Source organism: Achroia grisella, unplaced genomic scaffold (genome assembly GCF_030625045.1).
Source record: "Achroia grisella isolate CSIRO2021 unplaced genomic scaffold, CSIRO_AGI_Agris_v1 utg840, whole genome shotgun sequence".
NCBI classification, from domain to species: Eukaryota; Metazoa; Arthropoda; class Insecta; order Lepidoptera; family Pyralidae; genus Achroia; species Achroia grisella.
Genome location: NW_026713038.1, coordinates 1911984 through 1932800, shown reverse-complemented (window position 1 = coordinate 1932800; position 20817 = coordinate 1911984). Strand labels below are relative to the sequence as shown.

Here is a 20817-nt window from a genome sequence, read left to right as displayed (position 1 = left end):
AAGTCTGTCGCCAACAGCCGCCTTTAAAATACATGAACAGCACTATGGATCTCATTTAACTAGATACCCTTCCGCCATTATCACATCCTAGTAGATTTTAATTCCAGTTCCAGGTTCATAGGTTCCAGAGGAAAAAAACATATATTTTTAAATATTTTATTAGCTTTAAAATTAATGTTACACAACTTATAATTAAATATTGGGTAAATAATAAAGTTAAAATAAATATTAGTAAATAATTGCAATAAAAAGCAAATGTGTTATATAATCTAATCTCGTTGTTTACAATCATCATCATTAAAATATCATAAAATGATTGTTACGATTATATTTTAATAAGTTACTTCCATTCCATCACATTCCATTTCAACGTCAGATAAATATTTAGTTTCAATTTCTACCAATATTTATATTTCTTTACATTAACTCACTAGTTGTCACAATAACATTATTATTAAAAATAGCTTAATATTTTTCGTGTTTTCAATAATATTATTATGACAATGTTCTCTAAAGCATCTCGTATTTCGAATTCCTTGAATTTTCTCTTGCGTATAGTACCTATTTTTCGAATAATATATTTTAAATAATTATATAATTTATGAGATAAATGCAACGAGAAAGTTCATGATGGATATAAATGTATATTTATAATAAAAATGCTAAACAATAAAAACAAACTAAAAAAGCACAATAACTAATTTTAAAAAATATTGTAGGAGCCAATCGTAAGTTGTTTAGTAACATACATTCTTCAATTATCGCATATCTGCAACATTTACGTAACGTTATAAACCTAAAAACATAATTAAAAGTATTGTTATTAAATTTAAAATTAAGAAATGTATGAGATTTCAGAATATTTTGGAAGCAAATGGCAGTATCAGTAATATAACGATTTATATTCTAAAGCGATCAACACACGGAACAAATCAAATTAAATCAAAAATCATTCATGGAGGACGACATTTTAGCCGCTACAGAAATAAAATGTTCCGTAAGCAATCGCTTAATAATATTTTAAATTTGGCAAACTGGATTTAAGACCACGTATGCGCTTTCCCTATCACAGTATGTATAATTTCATATATACTAGATAAAATTCTTTTATAGTTTACATTATATTATATGATAAGATATCTTCTATTTACTATAAAAATATTAATAATGTAGCTAAGTTTTTCTAGTAATTGCTTTAACTTACATTGTTTACTACAATATAAATTATTAATGTTTAAGGAACTTATTCTGTTATGTTCATTTCGTCTAATGTATACATTAATTATAGTCAAGTCTAGAACGATGTCTTAAACAATACAAAGACCATTGTTAATATATTTTTGACTAGTTAGTGGTACTTGTTTACTTCGACAGGGTACCATATTATTTTATTACGTCACTGGACCAGACTAATTAAATAAACATAATTGTTGTGCTCTGCTATAATGTCATCAAGCAAATGAACTGAATATTTTATTTAGAACTGAATATTCTACATTGGGTATCTAAATAGTTTACAAAATGTCCACTACTTCACTCCATTAATCGAAATAATAATATTCTAAATGCAGAATATGGTCCCATGCGCTGTGACGTCATACATTGTTTAATTCTTCCCGTCCTGTGCATTTAAACATTGGATGGCCAACAAATTTGCCCACCAAATATTAATAAATAGACATTTTGATGTATCGGTTGACATTAATAGATGTATGCACATGGTATCGAAAAACAGGAAGTGAATGTGTCGATACATTCAAATAAAAATGCCAGTTACATAAACTGTCAAAAACCAAGTTAGGTTTTTATTTTGTCATATATACTAGTTTAATAGAAATATGAATATTGTCATAATAGCGCCGTTAACGTATACCGATTTACATATATACTCCTAATTACACTGCGTTTCCATCAAAAATATTTAAACACATCTTATGTGATGTTAATGTTATACATATAAAATATTCAAAATTGTTCAAAACCATTGTCATTTATACTCATTGTCATTCATGTTATATGTAATTTTAGTACTTAAAAATAATAAAATCTCAGGACAATTCACAGAGCGCCATTCAGTGCCAAGCTTGGTATGGGTACTAGATAACTAACATAAATACATACTAGCACTTTTTTTAAATACATACGTATATTTAAAAAAATACAAATATTATAAATTATATATAATATAAAAAACACTCAGACCGATACATACAATCATACTCAGGAATACAAAAGTTTGTACCGTGCAAGGAATGGAACCTGCAAACATCGGAAGTAAGGCGGTGTGCTAAACCGCTAGACCACCTAGGTCGTCAAAATGCTATAATTGTAATATAAAAATGGTTTATTTTTGATAGAAATGCAGTATTACAATATCATGTGCGTATATGAGAACATAATAGAAAATCTTCTAGTTACACCTTTTAAAGGTTTCCATATGTTTACCTGAAGTCACTGAAGTCTGTCTTGAGTTGTATGGTGGGTTTGGCGGGCTTGGTGTCGAACAGTGGCCGCTGGTGTTGCGAGTGGCGGGCGGCGCGGCTGTTGGCCTGGTTCGCTTTCACCGCACTCTCCAGTTTTGTGCGCAGTTCAGAAGACTGCTGCATCATCGCTTTGAACTCCTGTAATTTTTTTATTTAACATGAATCACATATGTGTTAGTAAATGGCAACCGGTGTACATAAGCGAAGCAGTACCAGAGATAATAAATAGAATGTGTGTATAAGTTTGTTCGTTTATATGGAACACGAACTAGATACTAGATGGAATCTAAGTGATAAGGGTAAGGTAAGGGTAGTTCAACTCTAAAAAAAAATATTATATTTTATTTATATTGGGCATTAAAAATACATTCAAAGTTAAATTTTCACCCTTCTATCACCAAGATAGAAGGGTGAAAATTATTATTTAATAAGAGCGATTCTAATTGATATTGCAAAACAACGTTTGCGGGTCAGCTAGTAAATAGATCAATATCGTGGTATGTACCTGCGGGAACTGCGGCGCGCGGCGAGCGAGCCACTGCAGCGCGAACTCGTGAAGAGCGCGCTGGTGCGGCGGCAGCACGGACGCGCGCAGGAACGACACCACCACCGGCACCAGCACTCGGACCAACGCCGCACCTATACACACATACACATCACTACGCAAACCTACTTAACACACCATTCTAAATGGACCTACCTATGCTCCGGTAATATTATTTCATTTTTCTTTTCCTTTATATAGGTATAATAAAATCAATACAAATAGATATACAATAAATAGGAAGATAAATAATTAACTCATTAAAAATATTTATGATAAATATACCTACATAATACAACTATGACACTTTAACAGTACTTATTATAGTTAAATTTAAAAGAATCATTCTCAATTTAAAGTAATTTGTTTGACTCTTTATTATCAGGATGTCGTTACAGGCAACTAGATGAAGAAAGCTCTAAATGGATATACCACAATGTAAGGAAAATTACGAAACAATAATTGGATTATTTGTGATAAATGTCTCCCAGATGATAAAATTATTATCACCGGAGATCTATGTATTTAATACATATTATTTTTGTTGAGATTTTTTACACTCCCTATAATGTTTCTATGTTATTTAATACAAATGGTACAGTAGTGATAGTGTGACAAATAGTCCCGTCGTCATTTCTGGCCTATTTATACATTACCCATTATTATAATTTTGTTTAATTAATAAAATAAGATCTAGTGATCACAGAATAATAATGATTCAATTTACAAAATTGTATATTATAATGGGTACCTTTATATTTGTCCTCTGCAGCATTACAACAAACAAAAACTTATTAACTATACTATAAAAGTACTATAATATAATATGTATAATATATATAATTATAAAATAATATGTATAATTTAATTTAGTTACGAATTTTAATTATTGCATGCTCTGCCAACGTAAATATTGTTTAAACACAAGTTAAGCGATTTACATTCATCATAAAACAGGATGAAGTTTCCCACCTCGGTGATTTTGGGCCTTATACGCTATATTCACCGCGGTACAAATAAACGTTATACATACTGGCATCGTCGGGCGCGGAGTCGAGCAAGTCGTCGAGCGCCGCGAGCGCCGCGAGCGCGGCCTTGGCGGGCCCCGGCTGCGGGTCGGGCGGCGGGCCCTGCCCCACGACGGCGGCGCGGGCCACCAGCCGGGCCGCCAGCGCGCGCGCCCACGCCGCCGCCGGCCCGCGCGCAGCCCCGCGGCCCCACACTCGCCGCAGCACGCCGCAGCATGCCGCGAACGCCTGCGCGTTCATACATCATATACACGTAAAAAGCAACTCTATTACAAAAAGAGTACAGAGTAATTTTGCTTCGCGTACCATCGATTACACATTTATTCACTAGTCATTTATATTCGAACACTTGCGTGTCCACACTCACGTCATGTACCGTAAAAAGCAACTTTCCTATAAATAGGATACAGTATAATTTTGCTTGCATGTAGCGTCGGTTACATCTTTATTGAATAAAGTTATTTATATTCGAACGTCTGCATGTACACGCATCATATACCCCAAAAAAACGCAACAAAAAGCAACTCTCTCCTAAATAGAATACAATTTTGCTTTCGAGTCGCTTCGGTTATTTCTTTATTGAACAACTACTTTCTGTTCTACTTTGAAACTAGCTTTTAACTATTTTTTCATTCCAAATGTATCTTAGTATAAAACTAGATAATATTATATGATAATTTTAGATCTATTTACGTTTTGCCATTTGCACTTGAATATCAGCGAAAATTAGACAGATATACTAAGAATGAAAACTTTCTAAATATTGTCTACTTCGTATTATCTATTATACAAAAAAAGCAATCAGCAGCGATATCACAATTTTAGTAATATGGTAATGATGTTAACGTATTCCGATGTGGGGAGTGTGCGGGTGCGTACCTCGTGGTCGTCGGTGTCGAGACAGTGCCGGAAATGGTTGAGGCACGGGTAGTGCAGCTTGGGCGTGGGCGGCGCTCGGCCTGCCAGCGCGGCCATAGCACGCGCGCCAGCCACCGCCGCGATACGTTGCTCCGGCTCCTCTGCAATTGTACGTGTTATTTTAATTTATGTATATAAACCGACATATATCAAACCTTGCACAAATTTGTAACTAGCTGTACCTATTTAGGATTGTTAATAATGAGGATAATAGCCTCATTACTAGCAATATACTATATCAGTTCGACCTCCATGGTCTCCTCTAGAAGCCATCGTCGTAAATTTTTGGTCAATTCGCCACCACGGAATCACCTTCCATTATCATACTTAAAGAAACTGTACCGATCTATAGACTTAATTATTAGATTATAGGTACAAACTAACCACTCTTAACTCTCTCGATGAGTTTAGCGAGCGTGGCATTGAGCAGCTGCGCGTGCTGCGTGCGTGTGTCTTCCGTTACGCGCACCACGCGGCACTCTGCCGCCGATTGCAGCAGCAGTAGGGCCGATTCTTCCACCACGGGCGAGCCCTCGCTCTGTCGCAAGATCTCCGTCGATAGGTACAGCAGGGTTGGCAGCAAAGACAGAGCACCTGTACCGTTATAAACAAACATATCCTGTCATGTATCACAACGAAGTGTTTAAAAACTGAAATAGGACATAGAAAGTTTAAAAATTTGCTTAGACTTTCAAACGTCGTGCGCAGCGGCTGTGTTGTCGCGTTGTAACACGAGGCGGTCGCCGCGTATGTACGTGGCGGCGAGCAGCGCGTCCGCGTACGTACCGTGCGGGCTGGTGAGCGCGGGCAGGGCGGCGAGCGCGCGCAGCGTGGCGGCGAGCAGCGCGTCCGCGTACGTACCGTGCGGGCTGGTGAGCGCGGGCAGGGCGGCGAGCGCGCGCAGCGTGGCGGCGAGCAGCGCGTCCGCGTACGTACCGTGCGGGCTGGTGAGCGCGGGCAGGGCGGCGAGCGCGCGCAGCGTGGCGGCGAGCAGCGCGTCCGCGCGCGCCCCCAGCGGCCTGGCCGCCGCCGCGCCGGGCGCCGCGCCGGTCCCGGCCCGCAGCGCCGGCAGCCGCCGCGCCGCCACGCACACACCCAGCTCCAGACACGAAAACACCTGCGCACGTGCACACGCTCTCACTACCGTATAAGCGGAAATTGATAGTAATGAAGACTATGGCTCCATGACTATGGAGCAATAAACGCTAATGCTGTCTCCCTAAAAAGTACCGCAGTGAGCTACGATATTTGATTGATGATCTGGCATCATCGTTGTCCCTTCAACTCACTTACGACCAATATATCTTTCAAACTACAATATACACACACAACAATGATCAACGAACACCTAAAAACACAGTATAATAAAAATATTATTTTTTCATACACTGTGTTCTTAGGTGTTGTACTGCGTTCAAAACTCGCGCTTACTGTGTTCTTTAAAAAATATTATCATGTTAACATAGTCAATCCCACAAAACTCCATAGCAATTTATTTTTCTTCAAAATTAAATAGAGTTAGTAAAGTGTAATAATACTCACGACAGACTTGCCAGGTACGAGATCACCTGTGGGCCCACCCTCCCCCAATGTGTGTACAGCTTCCAGCACCGACTGCGGAATGCTGCCCGCTGCCGATTCTTGCGGAGCCAACTCTGTTGATAAACACGTCATTTTCATGTTAGTTAAAAAAATAACCATACACTGTGTGGAGACCAGTTGACCCCATTGCTAAAAATGTATTCTATCGGATATGATTTACGGTCTTTGTATGGTGCAAAAAAAAAAATAGTAGTCCTGCTAAAAAAAATTGCATTTACATGTTCAATCTGCGTTTCTCTTTTCGCTTTCGCTTGCGGCACCTCGCCAATAGATACGGACAGCGCAGATGGATTCAATATTTTAGAAATATATCTCTTTCAGAGTAACAGACATAAATCATGAACTCAGATCGTCGATATAATTATATACATATTGACTAAACATTTGTCATTTGTGCTAATTGAAAATACATTTAGCCCACCTTTAATTTTAGCCTGCATATTGGCATGTAATTGCTCCTTAGCACCCTCTATAATCAGCCTGAGCACATCAGCGCATAAAAACAGCGCCTCGATACTCTCTTGTGTCAAACCAGTGCGGTGGATTATTTGACACAACTCTATAGCTAGCGCTCTGAAACAATACAAATTGTATATTGAAAAAATAGTGCTCCCAACTCTACGGATAAATTATACAACTAGATCATAGAGTTAGGCTGTACAAAGTTGTGCTGCTGCTGTGTTTCACCTTGTTCTGTCAAATAAAACTTGCTTGGCGTGGTATTATGGCAATGAAATTATAGTGTAAGGATGCCTGAACCCTTAATCCTTAAAAACTACATGAGTACAAAAATAGTACACGGGCATTGTGTCACGACGTTCGTGTTGATATTATAGATATACATGTATATAAACGTAGGTTGTCCTTCCACCTTCCATCAAATGGGCAAAGTTTCAGCGACAATTCAGTTCCTAAAAAAAATCGTTACTTATTAAATATATTTACTTTATTTTGGACATGAGAAGGGGCTCCAGCCCTTATCAATTCCGCAGATCAAATATACCTGGTGTCTTTGCGCACTCTTATTCAAAAGTTATCATTTCTAAATAGATGAACGGTCAAGCCGCCGATTTTGAACGGTGCAAATATACGTCAAGATCGTACGTTATTATATAAAAATGTATTTATTCATTTATTATAGTAAAATAGTAAAAACAGTAACTACGAAAACCTGTAAAAGGCGCTAATTTTATAAGCGTTAACACCCTTACCTGTCTTTCAGTAATCTAGCTCTATTTTCAGGTACATCTAATAACGTTACCAGAGACAATAATACTTGTATTGTGTTCTCCACACTCATATCTCTCTGTGCACACAGTGCTTCCATGCATATACCTGTAAAGAGACCATCGATAAATATTTGAACAGGAATTATACAACTAAAACTATTGTAATTAATAATGAAGATATTAATATTTATCTTAGTAATATTATAAATATGAAAGTTTGTAAGTATAGATAGATATTTCTTACTCTTTCACGCAAAACACATGGCCTATAAATCTCATGGTGGTGAAACCGTGGAAACAGTATTGTATATAAATGTATTGAGAAAGGAAATGAAAAACAATTGGAAAATATTTGAATTACTTACAATTATACAGAAGATTAATTATTAATTTTGAACTTGAAGTAACCCATGGAATACACAAGTTATTGCAAGTATGAGATAGAAAGAGAGAGTAACATCTGGCGTCTTTGGTCGTTTGTTGATATCAATCGTTTCAATACTATATTTACATTCATTACTTTTACTTATTTTTATTTAAATAAATGATTATTATAGCGAATAGCCTAAAATACTTACCAAACAATAAATGGAATCTTTCATCAAGTGGTTCGAAGAATTCGAAGTTTCCATTTTCATTCTTTGCTACTCGATTGTCCAATGTGCTTTCTATTTTTTCTGTAAATGTTAAATGGACATAAGACTAAAAAGTCTAAAACCGAGCGTATAAATTTGGAATTTGTTATTTCTATTGTATGTATAATGATTTAAAAAGAACTAGAATAACATTATATAAGCGATTTGGAGTAGAAAATGCTCGAGAATACGGTAGTAAAGCGTTTTAAAGATAAAGATACAGCAGGTAAAAGAAAGAGCGGTTCGGAGCGGTGAGTTCTGAGTGGAAATGTTCATCCTGGTCGTAGTAAAAAAAGAAAGTTTAGTGGAAACCTCAGCATCAATTTTGTCAGAAGGCAAAGACAGTTGGTGTAAATGGCGTAAGGCTGAAGCATCACGATAACCACCTCTTTCCGCAATGAAGCTATCAAACCGGTTTTCGAAGATTTATCGAAAGACGAATTATTAATTTTGTTTAGGAGCAGAGACACAAAACAATAACGAATCTTTGAATTCTTTGATTTGGACGATCTTCATTCTGGTCCCAAAGTTGTTGAAATTGCTAGCTACTAAATGTTAAATGGACATAAGACTAAAAAGTCTAAAACCGAGCGTATAGATTTGGAATTTGTTATTTCTATTGTATGTATAATGATATAAAAGAATTTTCTAGTTACTAAATAACATTATATAAAATTTTAAATTAAAACATTAAACATTTTAAGCTTAGTAGGTGCGTAGACAGTAGCGTGGCGACTCACCGTCGGAGACCGCATCGTCGGTGCCGGTGGGTGCGTCGGATGCGGGTGCGGCGGCGGATGCGGCGGCGGATGCGGCGGCGGATGCGGCGGCGGATGCGGCGGCGGGCGTGGCGTACCGCAGCGCGGCGGCGTACAGGAGCGCGGGCCAGGCGCGCGCGTAGTGCGGCCGGGCCGCGTCCGCCGTGGCCGCGCAGTAGAACGCGCCGCCGCCGTGCGGCAGCTGCGACGCGAACTCTGACACCGACACACGCATATCACCATCGACATCCTCACTACACACTATAAATCTCGCGTCATAGCAGAGTTTGAACTAAGGCTACTAGAACTAAATGTGGTAAAAGTATGTCATTTTGACAGTATTATTTTTTGGTAGATAGATTTAAAAGACGACAAATTATCAAACGATAGAGATAAGGTTAAGGAGAGAAATTGACAAAGATATAAAAACAAATAAGAACAGGCGAAGCTTTACTTTACACAAAGAAAATGTAAGTAAATACTAATGTAAGTAGCATATTTGAATACTAACTATATAACTCTAAAACCTGATACACAACTCTACACACTACAACACTTACAACTCTACAACTTTAAAATACTGCACTAACCTGGAGGTAAACTCAACAATGCATGATCCTTTAACGCGGCGAGCCAATTCTCGCCCAAACTCTCCAACTCAGGTTCGACCAGCCTCAGCAAACTTTCACCCTTCGACTCAAACTCTCCGTACTCGTCATCATCATCACTTTGACTAGCATTGTCGATCTCGTTACTGTTCTGGAGCAACTCGTTACGCCATTTGGCTAGCTCAGCCTTGATGTTGAACGGTTTAGTATCCAGTTGTTTTACATAGCTCCCTGGAGCGCTCCCGTTGCTAACCATTGCCACAATGTAAATCTAATGAACAATAAATTCATAATGTAATTATTTTAAAATAATATACAATAATCAGATCTTATTAGATACCATAATATCGTACATTTTAGGAAATTCGAATTAAATATTTTCTAATAAATGAAAATGTATTGGTTAAAAGCGGTAAGCCTTATAGCCAATTTATCGAGGAAAGCTATAAGACATATCATATAACATCATCCTATCAAATAATATTCGAAAAACATTAGATTATACACTTACCTCAGCCCATGCCTTTAGAATTGACAGTTTCTCAAGTGTTGCCATACTTTCATTGTATATGAGTGTTGTATTGCCTTTAGTATTCAATTTGTCTAAACTAGACACGAGTAACTGATGAACTCTGAAAAATAAAAAATAACGTAAATCCTTGAATGTAAGAGAAATACGAGTATGTTTATGTACAGGACTTGACAGACTTATAATTCTATATACATAGGTATATAGAGTAATATATTAACATATATGTATCCTGTCAGAATGACCATTTTACAATTTTATTTTTTTAAAATTCAAATTATAATTAAAGGTAGTCCTTTTACACATTAAAGTGTTTTATAAACCTATTTCAAGTACATCTAAAATAAAAATCAATATATATATTTTTTTATGTAATAAGCCGTGTCGCCGAAGGCCGTTCACTAATAACAATATCACTGTCAATGTGTACAGTTAAAAACCTGCGCAGGTTCATGTCCCTGGCGACATCACTACGTATAAAGGCATAATAAAGTTAACAAAGAATATGAAAATTTGTCGCACGCGGCCGTGTCACGTGGCCACCTGCATCCGTCGTGATCACTGTCAGTAGTGTGTACAGTTACAGTACCTGCGCAGGTCGCTCATGTCCCTGGCGACGCCGCAGCCGATCCAGGCGGAGCACACGTCGCACGCGGCCGTGTCACGTGGCCACCTGCATCCGTCGTGATCACTGTCAGTAGTGTGTACAGTTACAGTACCTGCGCAGGTCGCTCATGTCCCTGGCGACGCCGCAGCCGATCCAGGCGGAGCACACGTCGCACGCGGCCGTGTCACGTGGCCACCTGCATCCGTCGTGATCACTGTCAGTAGTGTGTACAGTTACAGTACCTGCGCAGGTCGCTCATGTCCCTGGCGACGCCGCAGCCGATCCAGGCGGAGCACACGTCGCACGCGGCCGTGTCACGTGGCCACCTGCATCCGTCGTGATCACTGTCAGTAGTGTGTACAGTTACAGTACCTGCGCAGGTCGCTCATGTCCCTGGCGACGCCGCAGCCGATCCAGGCGGAGCACACGTCGCACGCGGCCGTGTCACGTGGCCACCTGCATCCGTCGTGATCACTGTCAGTAGTGTGTACAGTTACAGTACCTGCGCAGGTCGCTCATGTCCCTGGCGACGCCGCAGCCGATCCAGGCGGAGCACACGTCGCACGCGGCCGCCGTCACGTGCGAGGCTGTGTCGCCGGAGAATGCAGGCCGCACCGCCGCGCCCACCTGCACAAGCGATTGTCACTCTCATTGATCGCATCCGATTGGTTCTATTAAGACGGAGATCGAAACTTGTGGCGCCGCCGAACCGGAGCACACGTTTTGAGCGGCCGCCGTCACGTGCGAGGCTGTGTCGCCGGAGAATGCAGGCCGCACCGCCGCGCCCACCTGCACAAGCGATTGTCACTCTCATTGATCGCATCCGATTGGTTCTATTAAGACGGAGATCGAAATTATGACGCCCCGAACCGAGTTTTGAACCCCTAGCTGTGCCCTCAGATTGCCCCAGATGCGGGCAACAGTATTAGAATAGTTCGAAAAAACACTCATTGATCGATCATTTGAGAAGATTTTCTTCTCAAATGACCACATCCGACTCGAAGGAACAAAAGTTTGTAACGTTACGATTATGTAGACTAGTAATAATATTTTTATGTTTTTAATATAAAGACCATGACCATTGGTTGACTATTGTAAGTTATATTAATATAAGATGATAAGTTTAACGCAAGTACTTCGTGCTTGAACTGGCGTTAATGTATTGTCTAAGGTTATCTAGCATTTAAAAATAAACTTCCCCTTCCAAGGAGGAATTCCAAGGCGGTTCTCCTCGCCGTCATAGTTCCCCAGTTCGCAATCGACCGCGACTTAATCGAATCGACAACCAGCGGCGGTTACCCACAAGTTACCCACGCGTTTAGGGCGGACCCTAAACGCGTGGGTAACTCTTTCCCCGCCTCCGCCCACCGTGGGGGAGACGTGACGAAATACAGAACGCGGTTCCTGGGGGTGGTAGGTACCTGCGCCTGGTACTGCTCGAGCAGCAGGTGTCCTGGGAAGTCAGGCTCGGGCGCGCGCGCGAACAGCTGCACGAGCCGCTGCAGCGTGCGCAGGCCGGCCAGCCGCAGCGCGTCCGCCTCGCCCGTGGCGCCCACGAACGCCATGCGCACCACGTCCGACAGGTGCACCGACAGGCACTCCGCTACCACACAACACATACACACCTTTAAATAACTCATCGATTTTTTTTTCAAACGTCAAATCCTGCAGCTCTCGTAGGCACTCCACTGACACGACTTATTTCTTTCTACCATAGGTTTTTTAACTAAAAAAGAACGTCAAATTCCACAGCACCGACAGGCACTCCACTGACATAACACAAACACGGCTTTAAATACCTATCGGTTTTTTTTTTATTAAAAAAAGTCAAATCTCGCACGCACAAAAATACTACTTTAATTACCTCCTATTTTTTTTAATTCAATAACAACGTCAAATCCAACAAGGTGAAAACAAAACTGGTTTATTCAAGATATTTTTTTTCCTTCAGAAACAAAATCGTATAATCTGCTAAGGGCTTGGCAAGCCGATGGCAAGATATAAAAAAACAAATTCAAAGAAATTTTGAAGTAAATTTAGTTATTTCCCCAGTCCCAACTGAAAATCAGCACTGGAAACTATTTCCAGCATTATGCTGAGTTGTGGCCCACATTGACTCCGTTTTTTAATGTGTAAGAATAATTTTCTTGTATTTCTTATGTTATTACTATAAAAACGAGTTAATAAAAAAATTCTATTCTATTCCATTCTATTTTATGCTAAAAAACAAAATGGCTTTATGAGCAAACAAGGTCGTATGTTATATAGTAAATATATGCTAAATTTATTCAACTATACAACGAGCTTCAGATTGTATACTTGCAACTAAGTGTTGAGAGTGAGCATATAGAGTATAGCAGTGAAATTACAGGTTTATAACACGTGATATTTTATTTTTCTGGAATGTCAACCCATGAAGGATACCATGGGCGTCACGTGATACCGCGATATACGTGGTGTGCTAATCATGTATATATACGAGGGTGGCCACTTACCATCATATATTATTCTTTACTCTCTCTTACTTCTACTAATACATTTATTACATACCATTTGGATCAGTCTGCAGTTTCTCTTTAGCTTTAACTAGATCGAAGTGCGCACTGTCACCGGTCGCTTCGCACGCACCCATTATCTTCTGAATGCACTCCATTGCAAATACCTACAAAATATATTTATATATAATTGCTGGAATAAAATAACTTCAATTTAATTGTTTCTAAAATGAACTAAATATATGTAAGAAAAAAATATTAAAAAGATACAAATTGATACATCCTGCTGTCTGTACAGAGAAGATCTATTTATATCAGAAAATGTATTATTGATGGACTTTATTCTCAAAAATTCCTGTTATGTTATATATTATATAAATCTCAAATTCTATTTAACTCATTTATGTACGGTTTTGTCTAATATATTGTGACTTTAGTATCCCTTTTAATCTAATGGGTATACAAACACTAAAGTTATATAGATATGAAATAGCAGGCACAACTAGTTATTAATAAGAACCGATTGAACAATATTAATATATAGCAATAACAATAAACAATGTACTTTATAAAAACTCACCCTAGTTGGCCACCTAGACTGTACGGCAGGGTGCGTGGACTGCTCCGACTCCGCGTGGAACTCGGCCTGGTCGTCGTCACCTTCACCATCCAGGTCTGTCTCCGGATTGTTGCCGTCCTCTGGATATGTCAATAATGAATTTACATTAATCTAGATATAAGAATCGTGGTTTTCAATGTGGCATGGACGTTATACGTTCAATGAAGCTGTAAAGCCAGTTACGCCCAACACCATTATATTAGTTTGAAATAATAATCTAAGAATTTAAAAGATAGTGTGTTAATGGTCTAAAATATTACATATGAGGGCATGATTGTTAGTAAAGAGAACTAGAAGATTCATTGCCGGAAATGTAAATAAACAAGTCATTTTCCATGTCTTCTTTTCTTGAAATTTTCTTCGATAATTTCTGTGATATACCTATGTTAAAAGTGGCCTCAAAATTGGAAATTGGAAACAAAACCATGCATCGCCTGAGCATAGCAGCGGGTTACAATTAGTATTACATTAAATACAATATGGTCTATGCTCACCGAGTCTAACAGTAAGTACACGCTTCAGAAGCGCGAGCCAATCACGCAGGCGGGTGATGGCTGCTGCGGGCACGGATGCGGATTCGGAGTCGAGCGCGGATGCGGGCGCGGATGCGGGCGCGGACGCGGCCGCCAGCACGCAGCAGGTGAGCGTGTCGCGCGCGTACCGCAGGATGGTCGGGTCGCGCTCCGTGTCCAGCAGCGCGAACAACGCGCCCGGCAAACCCGTTTCCGTTATCACTACGCCTGTAGATGGAAAGGATCACTCATCGATTGGAATAAAATAGCCTAAAAAGCTAACGGCTGAATGGTAAGTGATAACCATCACCTATACACACGAACAGTCGATTGGACTCTTCTATTGAATATAAAAGAGCAAATTTTCCTGCCACACGGCGGCCCTGTCTTTCTACAAGCTGTCATACAATGTGCTAGTGACCTGTGTAGGGGCGCGGCGGCACGTGGTCGCGTGCGAGCAGCGCGTGCCGGCACACAGCGGCAGCTTCCTTCTGTGACAGCTGGCGCGCGCAGCACAGCGCAGCACGCCGCGTTGCCAGCGAGCAGTTCGACAGCTCCCGCTGGAAAATAAAATAAATCCATTATTGAGATCATCACGTCGCCGTCGCCATTTGTGAGGATGGAAATATAATTCCTGCGTACCTTGTAATTTCACCGTAACATATTCTGGCCTTCAAAACCAAAAACCAATAATGACGAATACAATACATATTAACTACAAACTGGTATAGAGATAACAGGGAGGGTACTAGCACAAAGCAACGAGTGAAATAACTAATAACTATAAATTGGTATAGAAATAGCAGGACGGGATACTAACGCATAGTTGGGGCACGAGCGTGTGCAGGTTGATGTGCTGCGGCGCGAACAACTGCAGCTGCTGGAGGCAGCCGATGGCCTCAGCACGCGCTCCGTCCGCGCCCATCTCCATCAGCGCTGCACTCGCACACACGAACCGACTCACCGCGCACACTGCCAAACGTACACATTTCATAATAATAATAATATTAACACAGCGCCATCTAGTCCCACGGTAAGCAGAGCTTGTGTAATGTACAATTGATATCTTAGATATTTTTATTTTTGTAACAACATACATAATATACTTAAAAAACACAGATTTTTTTAATATAATCATAGTAAAAGTGTGCAACAAACGGACAAACTTATCGCTTGAAATCTTCTAGAGAACATAAAGCACGGTAAAAATATTATTCCAAATGTCTATTGGTAAATTTGTCCAACTCTAACATACCAAAAAAAATCTCTTCACTCAACAATACAAATATATTACCTTGTAACTCTGGGCCGACAACAGTAATCAGTGCAGACAAGAGTCTACCAATGCTCCTGTGCAGGTCTTCCTGGTACGGTGGCGCACTGAATAGCAGCTTCAGAGCTAGGTTGAGAGTCGACTCCACATGCCCTCGGAACATAGGTCCCGATGCATCTGCTAGCACTGACAACGCGTGGATAGACCACACCTGGTATCAGAATAATAATAATTAAAAAACATATAAAAAATGAGACAAAAGTTAATTTAAATTATAATATAATCAAATCTTTTCAAATTTGTCTAGGTAAAACAATATACAGGTGAATCATATAATCTTAAAGGTCGTTAATAACGTGTAGTAACATGTATTTTAATAGTAGCCCGCAAACCTGGTTAATGTGACCAATTTCCTACCAGTTAAAAACTTATACGATAGTTAAAGTTATTGTATTAGGAAGCCTAGCGAACGTCAGCTGCAGTTGCGAGGATGAAAGACAGGACTCTTACAATCTTTTCAAATTCAAGCACAAATATACCTGTACTTCAACAGCGGCTGTATCCTGCGCGAGTGCCCTCAGCACCGGCAGCGCTGCAGCGCTAGACGCAGCGCCCCGCGCCCGCTGCACAGCTCCTACAGCGGCTGCAGCGGCGGCGCGGGTTGGCCGGTTTACAGACGAGCGCGCTAAAGCGATAACGCGTTCACTCAACGCTTGGCTCTCCGCTTCGGTGATGCAACCACATAATCTACCAGAGCACGCAGCCGCTGCAGCGCGGACTGTAGCGCTGTTTGTTGATAGACCACTCTAAAAAAAGTACAAAGTTATCATTCCTCATTTGAACTTTTGTATCTACATATAGGCAAGACATAACAATGATGATACTAACAATAATAAGCTCCGTCGCGATGTTCTTGACTGCGTCCTGTCCGAGGGAGCTCTTCATTTCAGCTAACGTCCGCAGTGCAAGTAACAGTGCCGTGTACACGTTTATTTGTATTGCTTCTTGGCGAGGACCCTTAGCCATCTTGATGCATTCCACAAAGTGTTCAAGCATTTGTTGTCTGCAAAAATTATAATCACTTATGATTAATATTATATAATTTACACATTATCCATCTCATTTATACACATATATATAGAAAGGAAATAATAAAAAACTCAACCTAGCATACAAAACATTTTTGCAAATTATTCCATAGACAAAATATATTTTACATTTTACGACTTGCAGTAATAGAAATTATTTAAGCACATGACGATGACGGCCACGCCCAGCGGCTGCTGAAATGTAATTGATCCGTAGGTACTGACCTGTGCTTGTTGGCTTGCGGGAGAATTGGCGGCGCGGGAGAATATTAGGTACTGACCTGTGCTTGTTGGCGGCGCGGGAGAATATTAAGGGGAAGAGTGCGACGGACGCGTCGATGACGGCCACGCCCAGCGGCTGCTGAAATGTAATTGATCCGTAGGTACTGACCTGTGCTTGTTGGCGGCGCGGGAGAATATTAAGGGGAAGAGTGCGACGGACGCGTCGATGACGGCCACGCCCAGCGGCTGCGCGTCTGCCGTGCCCGCCGCGCGGTACACGCAGCACGGGTCGTGCTCCAGCGCGCCGGACCCGCTCGCGCTCAGCGGCGACACCAGCTGAGGGGTCAACCAATATTGGTTATATCACTACTCTGATGCTAACATATGTACATATATAGTTTACACTACGTTTTTATATTGTCATTTATTACAGGCGGACTATTAGCGAAATATTAGATAATTGAAAGCTACTAAGCCAGATCTTAATCAAGATAATAATTTCAGCACGCCCAAAACCAATTTTAAAGAATGTATGAATCTAGAAAATAAGATATCAAGACTCGAACAAGAACTATCGCGATCTAATGAGTGTATTAAGGATCTAAATAAACAAATTACAATACTTGAGTTGAAGTTGCATAAGCCTGACAATGGAGTTAATAAGACAAGGTTTACACTCGAAAATACATCACTTGAAAATATATATACATTTACAGTACACAACAATGCACTGGATTAGCTTCAGCTTTAATACATTCTCGACAAAATACAGTATATCAAAAATATGAAGTATCAGGCTATACAAAACCGTACGCACCTTCTTTCGAAGTATTAAATAGTTGCCGCGATATAAAGGCACATAAAGACGACAAGATAGTAATGTGTATTGGAGAAAATGATACAAATCCTAGACATACTTTGGAGGAACTTGAACTAACACTAAACAAATTAAAGTGTTCTGTCGTAGTTCTAAATGTTTTAAAAAATAAGTCAATGAATATAAATATGCTAAATAATAGTATCCTGTGACAAATATATTAACTGCTATTTCACAAAATGCTATTCTAAAGATTTAACTGTCATCTGTAAATCCATTAATTATACTATTGCTGTATTGATTATGACCGAATTTATTGTAATCACAAAGAATTAAAGAAACTTATAACATTGAATAGGGCAAGTGCCAAGTCAAAAATTCAAACGTGGAAGAAAGGAACAATCCCGTTTTGGCCATAAAACTAAAGAAAACGACGCGCTGATATTCATTCAAAAAAACTGAAACACAAAAAGGGAACAATTCCTTACTACTTCCCAGTTGTAAATCGCTCATTTTTTCGAGGCTAAACATGAAACAGAGATATATATGAATATTCTTCATCAAAATATTGCTAGTTTTTTTTCTAAAAGAGAATTATTAGAAATAACGTTACACGACCTACAAGACCAATGAACCAGATATTATATGTTTATTTTTAAAAAAGGGAAACGATAGTTATCTAAAACTTCATAACTACAATATGGTTACTAATTTCTGTAGAGATAGGCAAAGAGGTGGGACTTGTATTCTGGCTAAGGAGAGGTTATTATGTAAAGAATTGCCATTTATAAAAGAGCATTCAGTACAAAAAATGCTGTCGAATCTGATGCTAACATAAAATTATTGTACATATATAGATTTTACTACATCAAATATCAAAAAAATATAACGGGAAGCTAAAAATTGTTGTGGCAGGGGACTTTTTAAAACATGGAACAGCATCAAATTACCTAAAAGATCTATATTGTCATTTATTACAGGCGGACTATTAGCGAAATAGTAGATAATTGAAAGCTTGTTACTAAGCCAAACCTGCATCTTATTACATTTATAAAAGTTTATTCTGAAATTTCGATTTTTTTTGGTCTGATATTTACGTAGTTTAAATGTAGCGTTTCACAAATGAATCAAAAAATAAATTGTGTTTCTACCAATACCGGTTGTAGAAAGTAGAAAAAAGCTGAATATATATAAAAAGGCAGTTAAATTGAGAACTTCCTGGAAATCGAAATCGCTGAGAAAATTACCACAAGTACATAAGAATACTGTGAATTTGTAATATATACTGTTTATTATACATATAAATTGAATAAACGTAACAAGGTAATTTACCTGTTCTTCAATGTCAGCTTGATCTGTGTCGTAAATCCATCCCTCTTCACCGAGCAATATAGTATCTCGCGGATGCATAGCAGTTATCAGCATACCTGTATTAGATAATAATAATAATAATATAATAATAATAATCTTTATTAAATTCAGAAGGATCGTTACAATATTATTTATACAATAGGTACACATTCCAGACAATATCAATCCTTTCAGTATTTATGTGTAGTCCTGGCTTCTGAATTCTGAACTAGCATTAGCCGTATGACAGAAGCCAGTTCCTTCCCAATACAAATACTTTTATTATTATATATTGTTTTATTCAACTATTTCCACAAAAAAACCATTTGTTATGTAATAATTTCATCTCTATATCTAATTACTTAGACAATGCTTAAATTAATATAAGAGGGTACCAAGGATTCATTTTAAATTGAAATGTTGTGGTACCAAAAAATAATGCAGCATACAATTTACTGGATTTTCCTCCTCGGACTGGGCCACCTACACAGAGTTCATTGAACAAACCATCAGGAGTTGAAGACTACAATATAGTCGTACATGTAATAGTGATCCTAGTAGCACAGAACGGAAACAGTGCCGACGAACGCCTAGTACACTATACCACCATGGTCCAAAATGGCGCACTCATGGTACTACAGAGCGGCGGACGCCTGATACTACAGAGCGCCGTACACCTAGTACAGCGCGCCGCACCTCTGGTACAGCGCGCCACAAACCTGATACAGCGTGCCGCAAGCCTGGTACAGCGCGCCACACGCCTGGTACTATGGGTGCTGCGTACGTACCGGTAGCCACCGTGGCGCCGCCGGGGTCCGCCGAGCCCGCCAGCTCGGCGGCCAGCAGCCGCAGCAGCGGCGCGGGCGCGGCGCACGCCTGGTACAGCGCGCCGCACGCCTGGTACAGTCGCAGCCGCAGTAGTGCCGACGGTGCTTTTAACGCACCGCCGTAGTTCCGGATCACGGCTCCCACGCTGGTATAACATGGATTATAACTTTCCAATGCTTGCTTAATTTATCAATAACGATTTTAAGCAAGGAATTAAATAGCATCATGGTAAATTTATAGTTAGAAATTGAACCGTCCGATTCGATAGTGAAGATGTAATCCATAGACACTTTTATATTGCAATATTTGTATTGTTCATATCTTTATTTACTGGTGGTAACACCACAACAACCTGTATCTATTTTCGCTGTATAATTACATACTAGAAACAATGAAATAAAATAAAATTAATGCTATTTAATTTTTACATACAGTTGTAGTCCTTCGAACCGGATAGGAACTGGCTGAATTATGAAAATGTAGTAAAACTCACTTAGTAAGAACTGCAATAGCTCCATCTATGGGTTGTGTAAGTCGTTTAGCTGTATCGTCATTGTTAACAAGCGATGGGCAGTGTATTAACAAACTGTGCAATGCTGATAAGGCGCCGGCACGGCCTTCCAATGTCACCTATTGAAAAAGTCAATATTATTACAAAAATATAAAACTAAA

The 20817-nt window shown here is 39.5% G+C and overlaps 1 protein-coding gene across 1 annotated transcript in view; it reads right to left on the bottom strand.

Moving 5' to 3' along the window:
* Positions 1-2174: 2174 nt before the first annotated feature.
* The window catches only part of LOC131852173 (HEAT repeat-containing protein 5B), a 28518-nt gene continuing 9875 nt past the window's right edge, over positions 2175-20817 (bottom strand). The window contains exons 15-41 of the mRNA XM_059202814.1: positions 20639-20775; positions 20106-20290; positions 19300-19394; positions 17320-17486; positions 16729-16903; positions 16380-16646; positions 15862-16051; positions 15388-15539; positions 14989-15127; positions 14550-14795; positions 14017-14135; positions 13492-13603; positions 12363-12544; positions 11444-11568; positions 10317-10437; positions 9788-10076; positions 9204-9413; positions 8383-8472; positions 7787-7910; positions 6997-7148; positions 6516-6628; positions 5910-6090; positions 5358-5567; positions 4935-5074; positions 4061-4283; positions 2989-3122; positions 2175-2621 (exon numbers count right to left, since the gene is read on the bottom strand). Coding sequence (XP_059058797.1) covers positions 2442-2621; positions 2989-3122; positions 4061-4283; positions 4935-5074; positions 5358-5567; positions 5910-6090; positions 6516-6628; positions 6997-7148; positions 7787-7910; positions 8383-8472; positions 9204-9413; positions 9788-10076; positions 10317-10437; positions 11444-11568; positions 12363-12544; positions 13492-13603; positions 14017-14135; positions 14550-14795; positions 14989-15127; positions 15388-15539; positions 15862-16051; positions 16380-16646; positions 16729-16903; positions 17320-17486; positions 19300-19394; positions 20106-20290; positions 20639-20775 — 4458 coding nt within the window. The 3' untranslated portion in view covers positions 2175-2441. The remainder of the gene's footprint in view (positions 2622-2988; positions 3123-4060; positions 4284-4934; positions 5075-5357; positions 5568-5909; positions 6091-6515; positions 6629-6996; positions 7149-7786; positions 7911-8382; positions 8473-9203; positions 9414-9787; positions 10077-10316; positions 10438-11443; positions 11569-12362; positions 12545-13491; positions 13604-14016; positions 14136-14549; positions 14796-14988; positions 15128-15387; positions 15540-15861; positions 16052-16379; positions 16647-16728; positions 16904-17319; positions 17487-19299; positions 19395-20105; positions 20291-20638; positions 20776-20817) is intronic.